The sequence below is a fragment of the Osmerus eperlanus genome, chromosome 16 (genome assembly GCF_963692335.1).
Source record: "Osmerus eperlanus chromosome 16, fOsmEpe2.1, whole genome shotgun sequence".
Taxonomy (NCBI): Eukaryota; Metazoa; Chordata; class Actinopteri; order Osmeriformes; family Osmeridae; genus Osmerus; species Osmerus eperlanus.
The window spans coordinates 6,635,815-6,647,100 of NC_085033.1; the positions used below are offsets into that span (position 1 = coordinate 6,635,815).

An 11,286-nucleotide genomic window follows, 5' to 3' on the forward strand; every position below is an offset into this window, starting at 1 on the left:
CTGTCCAGAACTGCACTGGACCTGACATTCAACGCAGGTCAAGTTGATTTGTAGATATAGAGTAACCCCCGTGACAAACGACTGGGGCTGATGAAAGACAATGAAAAAGAAGACACTTTAATGTAGGTTTATTTGGTTTTCCTTTTACAATTGACATAGCGTTGGCTTAAATGTTTTTATTTACTTTCTCTTTACAACAAATCGTACGTAACATCTTGTATTAGTGCACATCCATTCTAAGCATTAAAGGAAATATAAACCCGTTTGAGAAGCGTGACATTTCAAAGAAAATGGATGTTATCTCACAATCTTTCACACAATACACATTACATACAACACATTTTTGGGGGGGAAGACATTTGGTATGAGCTGTTGGTCTCATGTCAGACGTCTGTGTGGCAACACGCGTAAAAATAGAGATACGATACACATTCTAACCATTCCAGACTACCAGATGGTTCCATCACCCAGAAATGGATTATTTTGGATATGCGTGTGTTTTAGCACCTTTCCTGTTCACACACAGTCCACATTCCCCTTACGTTAACCGCCCTCAGAGTCAAGCATCCAGGTTGTAAACTATCTGTGTCTCGAAATAGGTCTTGAAAGAAAGCAGTGTGGAGAGAGGACCGTATCTACAGTAATACATATGGCCACTTGGCTGGGGTTAACACCTGGTAGTAGTCGCTCTCTTCAAAGCTCGGACCAGGCAATATGGCCTTGTCCAATCACACCGCGGAGTCTGGCCTTGTCCAATCACACCGCGGCCTCATCTAAAAGTCGACCTAACGGTATCATTCTCATCTTCTACCCTGACAGTGTAGCCCAGTATGCAAACATCTACCCTGTGTGACAAACACAATTTCTTTCCTCACCTGGGCACATATAGTGTACACAAAACTAAAATAGCCACACAGACCACCTCCACCTTGTCTAAAAACAGAAATATGACAGATAAAATTCTGCATGTATAACTGCCTCTTTCAAACATGCTCTCTACGTGTTTTATGGACACATGTCTGCCCAATAACTTTATTTATGATAACAAGTATAGTAACAGTTTACTCTCAAACAATCCTTATTTGACTGCGTCACTAAATACACACATACATGAAAAACATGCGCCGAAAATGTCGCATCTGGCAGAGAGCGAGCTAAATTAAACATTCTGTTTATCTTCCGTGGGAACTCGTTGAGTCCTTCCCTCGTCAATAGGGGGCGGAATAGAGCGTGATGGCGTTCCAACCAGCAGAGAGGGGGCGGGCACTGGTAGATGAGAGAGAGAGGGGGCTTCGTAGGTTGGGTAATTGGGGCAACTATAAGTCAGTTCTAAGGGATGAAAGAACGGGGGTCTGTCTTTCTGATAAGAAGCAGCTTAAGAGAGTGCGCTGTGCTGTGTACACTATAGGGGAACATAGGGCTCCTTAAGAACACAGAGTAAGAGAGTAACAGGGAGAGAGAGAGAGAGTGAGAGAGAGAGGGAGAGAGAGAGAGAGAGAGAGAGAGAGAGAGCTTTAGTTACCAGGGCGTGCTAAATTATTAACTGAGGGTGAAGAAAAACGTACCGAAGGGGGAGGACTAACGGGTACCCAAAATAACCCTGTGGCACAGAACCCGCCGCCTGAGGATGTCCACCACTAACTGTTGGAGTGACATCATTTCAAGGTCTCTCAGTCACAAATCACCGGAAAGACAGACACAAACAGAGGGCCCCTTCCCCCACCCCCAGTTCAGCTGTGTGCAACTGTTACAGTAAGCCTGTACTGTCTCACGGAGCCAGAAATAACCCTGCCTGACCTCTGGGAACTGACGCCAACGGCACCTCCATTAGACCCGAATGGGACGAGGTTGAATCAACTGACCTGACGCAGCGACGTTCGAACCCAGGACTAAAAAGCACAGAGGGAATCTCTCAGGTCCTCTCGGCCTGTCTCAAGTCCATCCGTGCACTCCAATCAGGTGGGGACGGAGCGGGGGCGGGCGGAAAAAAACAGTCAAGCCTATGGGAGTAGCACTGGGCAGTTATGGGTGTCCATTTGTGCGTCGTGTTTGTCTGCTGCGGTGGGCTAAAGGGCGTGCTCTGGGACGGTGCTGTATGTGGGTTAGGCTTTCACTCGTACATACGTGGAGCTCGGCAGAGGGCTAATTTACAGCCAAGCTCAGCGACGAGAGCATCACTGGGAGGAAGGGGAGCTGTGTCGACAGGACAGGCAGAGAAAGAGGGGGCGGACTAGAGGAGTGGAGGCAGTCAGGTGGGAGTCAGATCTTTATCTACAGTTGAGAGAAAAGGAGAGGGGAGAGAAAGAGAGAGAGAGGGATATGGAAAAGGGGAGAGAGAGAGAGAGAGAGAGAGAGAGAAAGAGAGAGAGAGAGAGAGAGAGAGAGAGAGAGAGAGAGAGAGAGAGAGAGAGAGAGAGAGAGAGAGAGAGAGAGAGAGAGAGAGAGAGAAAGAAGAAAAAGAGGAAAAGACAGGTTGTTAAAAAGCGTCAGCATAATAGGAGCCACAGTTTCAAATCACCTCTAACATCTGAATAAAGAAGGGGCCAAAAGGAAGAGGGAAAAACAGTATACAGTACAAGGGGATGAAGAGGAACGAAAAGGAGTGTCAGCGTGAAGGAGTGAAAGTGGTCGTCTGACATGTCATCTCAGAGAAAAAGAACAAATTGGCTTGTCCCCATTGCAAGGACTCCACGATGTGTGACGGATGTGGAAGTCAAACCCTCTCCGCATCTGGCCCAACGTTCAGGGGAGTAGTTATTTTGATTTTGGCACAAACGTGTCAGTCGGCCGCATGATTCAGACGACATGGATCATGACCCGCCAGCAGTCGACTGAGAGTTTTCTTTCATTTCTTTTCGGTTTGTTTTAATTGATTGAGTTATCATCTTTTTCCGACCCCAGACGTGTTTTCTAAACATGCTTATCACGGGGGACGGTCAGGAATCCTTGGAGACCTGGTCTTGGAAAAGGACTATTGATCGAGTGCTGTCTGGTATTGCTAGATCACTTGGGATCTTGCAGCCCCCATCTCTGAATGATTAGCGTTCTCTAAACACCTTCCGCCTCTTGTATACCCCCCCTCCCCATACCAACACCACCCCAATCTATTTATTTGAACGTGAGTTTTTTGGCAAGCCTGGACAGTGACAGAAAGCTACCGGATGATTCTGACCCCTTCCCCCCTGTGCTCCCTCGCTCCAGCTCCAGTTCTATGGTCATCAGCACCCGCTCAGGCCCCTTGGGGGAAGCCCCTCCCCCCCCTGTCTCTGTCCCGCCCGCCCCCTGTTTTAGTGCTTGTTGGTGTTTGGTCTGGGCTGTTGTTGTCGTTGTGGTGGTGGTGGGGAGGTGCTGTTGATGGGCTCTGCTCGCTAGCTCTCTGCCACCCTCATCCTATTTCTTATCCTTGCGGGATTCCTGTTTCTTCTTTTCAGTGGAGGCTGCCTTCAACTTGGAGGGGTCCAAGGAGAGCGCAGGGCCCTGCGGGAAAGGAAGGGGAGAGAGGGAGAGAACAGGGGGGAGAGTCATTCAGAGGGAAAGGAGTGTGAGGCAGAGAGGGGGGGAGGGAAAGAGAGAGGGGGGGGGAGGTCGTCGCAGTTTAGTTCAGGTACAGGTGAGACCCGGCCGGTTTAATCTTGACGGAAACGGAGGGGTTAGGGCGAGGGAGGGAGGAGTGTGAAGAGGAGAGAGGCACATTTAGGAAGGAAGGAGAGAAGAAGAGGAGAGAGAGCCATTTTAGAGGGGGCCGCAAGTGAGGGGGGGTGGTCTCCAGAGCTGTAGGGGAGGGAGGGACAGAAACAGGCATCCATGCGTTAGGGACAGAGTGATAGGACTGCTCTCTCCAGAAATACACACACACACACACAGATATACTGTATATGTATGACTCAGCATTCAACACACAAGCACCATTCATACACTGTATGACTTGTATTTGTATGACTATGACTATACGCAGACATTGTTTGACACATGCATCTGACATACTTATCCATTGTACTTGTGTGGGTATAGGTCTGTGCTAGACAATAAGACCGCAGATCAAGAGGTTGTAAAATACAACGGTGCGAATCCCCCTCTGTGTGATGCTTTGGATAAAAAGCATTTGCTAAATGATTGAATCTTTACATTATATGTATTCCTAGAGTGTCATAGACAATAAAGTAAAATCTTCCTTGCAACTCACTTCTTACTAGCATAGACTTAGGGACACAGAGGTATAGATTGAGGTCAGGTAAGTAAGAGTCTGTAAGACATTAGATACTATTGGCTCTGCCAAAAATAAGGTATGTACTGTACTGTAGGTTGTACATTTCAAAACATATTTTTAAGAACATCTTTTTTTTTAATAATAATTTTATTTTTGAATAGTATCTAATTCAAGATATATTACATCCAGAGCGAGACTCATCCAGTTAATAGAAGGAATATACAGATAGACGTAGCCTAACTTTGTAAAGTTTCCACAAGAAGTGAAAGCGTTGAATAGTTTGTCCCTTTCAGCATACTTATAGAATGTCCCATGAAGCATAAAAAGAACATGCCTTTTTAACCATGGTAACAGATTTAAGCATTCTGATAGCATATTAAACAGCCAATCATCTCAACATGTTAGACTTCCCAGTGGGAGGTCATGAAGCCCCTAGCAGGGGCGCAGTGGCCCCCCAGACTACAGAGGCTTCACACTGCAGAGCGTGGGGGGGCTGTGCTGTGAAGCTGGTTGGGGGGGGGAGTTAGTGGCTGCAGGCGTCTTACAGAATACTAACGCACTTCCCTGACAGACACAAAGACAGGTGGACGGACTCAGAGGAGACCAAGAGGTAGATTGAAATGGAGAGGTAGATCCGCTTAGCGAAAGATCCGAAAACACAACAGATGGTTTACCTTTAGAGACGGAGAGAGGGAGACGGAGAGGAAGATGGTGAGAGAGAGAGAGAGAGAGAGAGAGAGAGAGAGAGAGAGAGAGAGGGGCAAGATATCAAATGAAAGAAAGGAGCGACAGCTAGTTCTCACGGTCATCGAGAGTTAAAGAAGAGACAGGAGAGCGAGAGAAAGGAGGAGGCCGAGGAGGAGCAGGAGATGTGGCTGAAAAGGAGACGGGGACCAGATCAAAGGAATATGGATGAGGGAGGCAGGGAGGGAGGGAGGGAGGGAGGCAGGGAGGGAGGGAGGGAGGCAGGGGGGAGGGAGGGAGGGCAGATCAATAGTGAGTGCACTCCATTACCATTCAGCACAGCGTGTGCTGCTTCAGGGCAGCTAGCTCTAGCTAACTCTCCCACTGCTGTTAATGGCCTACACACATGCACACACACGCAAAGGTGATGGGATTGTGTGTGTGTGTGTGCTTCTCAGCCTCTGTGTCTCGTCTGCATCTCTCTCTCTCTCTCTCTCTTTTTTCTCTGTCTCTCTCTCTCCCGCTCTCTGGTTTGTTGTGCCAGCCCAGCAAATAGAAAAACATCAAGATGGGATGGTAGATACAAATATTGCTGCATCAGCAGGGCTCTTAATAAGGCCAATTTGGTCAAAAGGCCCCTCCATACAAGGCCGTGAAACCCCATGTGTTTATACAGAAACTAAGAGTTAAGCCATATTGAGAGAGAGAGAGAGAGAGAGAGAGAGAGAGAGAGAGAGAGAGAGAGAGAGAGGAGGGGGTGGGGTTGGAGTAAGGTGGGGTGGAGGCTGTACTTGCAGAGAGGGTATTTTGGTTTCCCCCCTCTCATGCCACAAAAGATTCACGTCGAGAGAATAACAGCAAATGACAAGATTGTCAAATTTGGAAGAGAGCGTCCTCTTGGCGAGGGCTTACTATTCATGTATGCATCACAGCAGCCTGGAGGCAGTGTGTGCTGCAACTGACTGCAACTCAAGTGCACACTGACAGATGTGAGAGAGAGAGAGAGAGAGAGAGAGAGAGAGAGAGAGAGAGAGAGAGAGAGAGAGAGAGAGAGAGAGAGAGAGAGAGAGAGAGAGAGAGAGAGAGAGAGAGAGAGGCTACGGTTGGGTGTGCTGTTGGGTCTGGGGAATGAGAAGAAGGTCCACTGAGGTAGACTGAGGTAGACACATGAGCAGAGCCCTAAATGTTCTCCTCTGATTTGAGCTCAGTGGTGATAACACCATGGAAACCATGGTGTTGACCCCTTTTGTTCCTTCTACATATAATCACAGCTTCAAAAATATCCTATGTGAAACATTTCTGCAGTTTTATATTGAAACCGACTTGATTTAGCACATTTGATCTAATTGGCTAAAAAGCCTCATTATTAAGCCATCATAGATATGGTGTCATATCACAAAGTATGTCCCCGAAAAGATATAGCAGAAGAGGATATCTCTTAGTGGGAACATTCATAAAGAATATAAGATGACTCTTGATTTATTCCTATTACTAATGATCTATCTACCCAAAAACATCACCCCAAAACCTGCTCCTGCAAGCGCACATACACAAACACACATACAAACACAAAACACAACCTCGGTTGATCATTTCCATAACGGAAATGTAATATCGTAAGGGTCCGTCGTTTTGATGTGACATCACATTCCTGCCTCTCTGCCCCTTCTATGTGAGAGCTAATCGACCCCTCAAACGCCTGCCCGGATTCCCCCTCAGTGGACCAGCAGCATGACTTCAGTACGACCCATGTCTGGATTTTACCTTCAGGCTGTTTACTGTCCTCACACCATTTCCTTTGGCCCGTGAGAGGCCCCAAAACATTAAGGAAGGAAAAAATGGTGGCAGGGCAGTGGGGTAGGATGTAATCTATGCTAGAATTGGAACAATAGGCAAAGTTGACTATTTCTGTTTACCACGGTACAACGTTTTTTATTATAGTTTAGGGTGTTTTTGATTGTGTGTGCATGATCTTGATGTGTGACAGTGCTAGTGCTAGTGCAGGTGTCTTGCAAACACGTTGTGGCAATATTATGCACCGCAAATGTGGTCCATTTTTTATCTGGGTGTTATCATTAAAACCAAACAAAGATGTTGGAATGTGCTGTGTATATTGAATCTAGGTGTATCTTGTTGGCGCTTGGGAAAATAAACTCCTTATCAGGGCATAAGGGTTTTTAAGACCCATCTCAATGACATTGATTTTAATCTCCACAAATAACGGAATGCTTTAAAGTTTGTGCTAAGACAACCCTCTGAACTTGTTGTAGAAATACATGTGGAAACTCGAAAGCATTGTGCAGTGGGCATGTGTGCTTGCTTGTATGTGTGCGTGTGTGCATCTCTGTGTGTGTGTGTGTGGGGGGGGGGGGGTGTATGAGAAAGAGAGCTGAATGAAGGACTTGCCTGTCTCGGCTGCGATCCCTCTTTCCCCTTTTTCTTCCCATGTTTGCTGGAGGGAATAAGAGAAAGAACAATGTCAGGATGTCAAGTCTCTCCCCCCAGTGGTCAAAGGGATGTACTGCTGCCTCGCGGCCACCCTCCAGAACCATCACTCTGGTGCCGTCAGACACAAGCCCTCGGCCCTAGACTCTGCTCTACTAAATCAGACAGGGAACACATTAGTAAGACTCAACCAGGTAGCGAAAACGCAACAAAGCTACAGTAGATCCGATCCAGCAACCATCGAGTTCATGCTATTCTCTTACAGTGTTGAATGAATGGGTCTAGGTCATGGACACAACATCACCACCACCTCCACCAGCCTTCACACACACACACGCACACAACTGAATGCCACCGAGTGCCAGCTAAGCCACGCAAGTGTCCAGCCCCGGGATGGGCTCAGGCTTCAGGCCCAACGGGCAGAGCAGCGGGCACAGCCCCGGGGGGAACAGGCCTGGGGGGCACTGGCACCAGCAGGGCACTGACCTGACGCTGAGGTTGAAGACCCTGCGCGCCACCAGGAACCTCATGAGGTAGTAGATGACCACGATGAGCACCAGCAGTCCCAGCACGGCTCCGATGATGGCCCCCGTGATCACCCCCGCTTGGATGGGCACTGGTTGGTGGGAGTGGGGGGGGAGGGGAGAAGGTGCGGGTCAGGACAGAGGGATAAGACACAAGGAAAGGGAAGAAGAAGGTTGAGTAGGACAGAAAGAAAGATCCCGGAAAGAGCAGAAGGGGAAACCGTGATACTAATAGTGTGGTACAGAGTAGGGGGGGAAATCCACATTCTGTTACAGTGGTGAGCGCAACGCGACAGAAACACTTTTCCACAGAAGGCCCGGGCAGAAACCCACGGGGGAGCCCTCACCCTTCTCAAACACCAGCAGCCGGACAGCGGAGGGCCGGCCCACTATGTCGGGTGGGTTCTTGGCGTCGCAGGTGAAGGTTCCGTTGTCACCGAAGTCCACGCCCTTGATCATGATGGACCCGTCACGGCGAGCTGGGTTACCCACAAACTCCAGCCGGTCCCTGAAGGGGCCCTTGTTGTCCAGGTAGGCCACCCCGCCCGTGTAGTGGAACACCTGGAAACACGCAGACAGAACCGAACCTCACATACTCCATCTCCTTACTCTTCAACAATGTATTGCTATCACTTGTTCCATCAGTCAATGGAGGATTTGAAATTAGAGCAAATGTTAGCTCTTTTTACATTACCCACACATTAGAATCCATGTGAGGGAGTTGCAAAGTGTGCACTTCGGAGGAAAAGTGTAGAGTATTAGTAGAGATGAGGGTATATTTTTGGCTAACTGGTTCATTCTCCCCTTCTCTATTACTCCACTTTCAGGTATGTTCAATTAGGAGACCCAGTCGAAACGTCAATTCAGTTCAGGCTCCGACTCAATCTGCCGCCTGAAAACCTTTTCATAATGTCCATTGTCACATATGTTGTGGTCAAATGAAGACCCTTGAATGACAAGTCATTATTTGAACCTGAATATCTCTGTCGGAGGAGCAGAACGGCAGCGGGGAGATGGAGGGCGAGAGTGTAATCTCGTTTCAAAGGGAGGGAGGAGGACAGAGGTGGACAGACGCGACGGAGGTGAGGAGAGGAGATAATGAGAGTGGAGGAGAGGGGGGGGGAGATTAAGGGGACAGAGATGAGCAGGGAACAGCCAGGAGAGGGAGAGATAGTAAGATGCAGAGATGGAGGGATAAGGGGAGTGAGTGAGATGAGAGTGCAAGGGGACGGGTGGGACGAGGTGAATGGAAAGCAGAGGAGAAACGAATGTGTGTGCATGTGTGTTTGAAATGAAAGTAAATGAAAGTATGCTTGAGCTTGTTTACGCGCGTTTGTGTGTGTGAGTGTGTGTGCGTGCGTGTGTGTGTGTGCATTACAGAGATGCTGTCCCGTGAGCCGTCGGCCCGGTAGCTCCAGGAGAAGGTGACGTCATCGGATGTCCAGTGCCAGGAGAAGAAGGAGCAGGACAGGCGGATGTCTGAGCCCACCAGGGCGTGGCGCTCCCAGCCCGTATAGATGGTTATGGACTGGGACGGCTGGGGCCCTGGAGAGAGGGGGGGGGGGGGGGTAAGGTGAATATTATGATTTAAATATATAGATACACACACACACAGGCACTCCTAGTCTTTATATATGGTTATGGAATGGGACTGCTGGGGCCCTGGAGGGGGGGGGGGGGGGGGGGGGGGGTAAGGTGAATATTATGATTTAGATATATAGACACACACACACACAGGCACTCCTAGTCTGTCTATATTTCAGGCTATTGGGTGGGAGGTTAAAGTGCGTGTGGTTTAGATGGAGATTTGGATGCACACGAACAGGCAGTCTACGGGGAGGAGGCGTGAAATACTCCAATAATAAAGGGGAAAGCGCCTCATATCAAGTTTGATCCAGAAAATCTTGACCATGTAGCATTATTTCCATAACCTCACTTCACTCACTGACACGTCCCCAATGGAACCATGGCTGGATGCTTATTACACCTCCAAAGCACAGCATAAACTTGCATTTGGTTTCGGTTACACCAGTTGCTTGGCAGGAAATGTGTGCCTATAGGCATACATACACACACACACACACGTCTCTTTCTAAGACACACAAACATTTTCAGTCACATAAACTATACAATCATACACATATACACACATTCACAAATACATCCTATTGACATGGTTTACAATGGACTATAACAATGAGTATTACCAACAGTAAGCAAGGATTGGAATTGCTCCAGATAAAAACTGCAAACAACTGCAAACACCACACCATTAAGCACACAACAAATTTGCTGTTCATATTAATTAATCAATGTCGTTCATGTGCTATGAGCTTGAATAATATTCTGGAAAAATACGTGGAATAGCTCAACAGCATGTCTAAACAGCACATCCATTAGTGAAATATAGTCTTAAAGTCTTTGTAACAGAAAGTCCTAATGAAAGCAAAAAAAACTTCCACAAACTAGTCTCTACTATCATGAAAGAAGAAATAGATCTTTCTCAGAGCGTTTTTGCTTCAACATTCAACCTAAGTCCCACAACTCCCTTCCAAATAACCAAGATATTTTCAGTGTTGGTGTACTGATATCTGTGTCTGCCATTCTCCCCATTGAGTTTCAATTGATATCATCTTGTTGTTGTACATTTCATCTTGTAAAACAAACTATTTCTTGGCACCAGCCACTGCAAAACTGTTAGAACCATACACTTCTCGTCAGTTATTATCTGCTTCACCGATTATATATATGACATTAAATGGATTGGATTATGTAAATGTCAATATCAGTCTCCTTCTGTTGTATTAATAATAATAATAATAATACTTTATTTATATAGCACATTTCATACAAGAATTGCAGCTCAAGGTGCTTTACATAAAATCAATAAAAACAATAATATAAGTAATAAAAGTAATAAAACCCTTCTGAACACAGGCCGCAGTCTTTGCAGGAATCCAAAACATACAAGCCGCAGACTTCGCGGTATCTCGAGCCACAGTATTCTTTGACTGTTCACTTGAACCTACTCACCTTGTCACATAGCTCAAACAAGGAGTTTTCCCTACACACTCTGAAAGCTGGACACACACCTCATGTTCCACTTCCAGGACCCGTGGCTTGAGTCTGAGTACAGATACGCTGAACACAGAAGAAAGGAAGAAACGGGTGTCTCTATTTTCCCCTTACCTATCCCCAGGAACAAGACCAACGCCAGCGCCACAAACGTAAGCATGGTCTCTGCCTCTGTGACTTCCTGCGGCGATGCTGGTCGTAGGACGGGCTGTCCAGGTGTCCCACTCTGGGCAAAGAGCGAGAGAGGAGAGGTGAGGTGAGGAAGAAGAGAGAGAAAGCAGGGCGAAGGGGGCCAGTGCAGAAGGCTTCAAAACAAGAGACAACAACAGCAGCTCACAGAACCCTGGTTTA

The 11,286-nt window shown here is 47.4% G+C and overlaps 1 protein-coding gene across 3 annotated transcripts; it reads right to left on the reverse strand.

The window, feature by feature from the left end:
* Positions 1-112: 112 nt before the first annotated feature.
* On the reverse strand, positions 113-11,286 carry mpz (myelin protein zero). 3 transcript variants are annotated; one of them, XM_062482314.1, is made up of 6 exons: positions 11,050-11,286; positions 9,239-9,405; positions 8,208-8,421; positions 7,823-7,952; positions 7,298-7,343; positions 113-3,477 (listed from the first exon to the last, which is right to left on the reverse strand). In XM_062482314.1, exons 1-6 carry the CDS (start codon positions 11,093-11,095, stop codon positions 3,391-3,393), a joined length of 690 nt encoding a protein of 229 aa, XP_062338298.1. In that variant the 5' UTR covers positions 11,096-11,286; the 3' UTR covers positions 113-3,390. The 3 variants fall into 3 exon arrangements, with proteins under 3 accessions (XP_062338298.1, XP_062338300.1, XP_062338299.1); XM_062482316.1 differs by having other exon boundaries at positions 113-2,271; positions 11,050-11,284; XM_062482315.1 differs by lacking the exon at positions 113-3,477 and adding an exon at positions 3,540-3,771.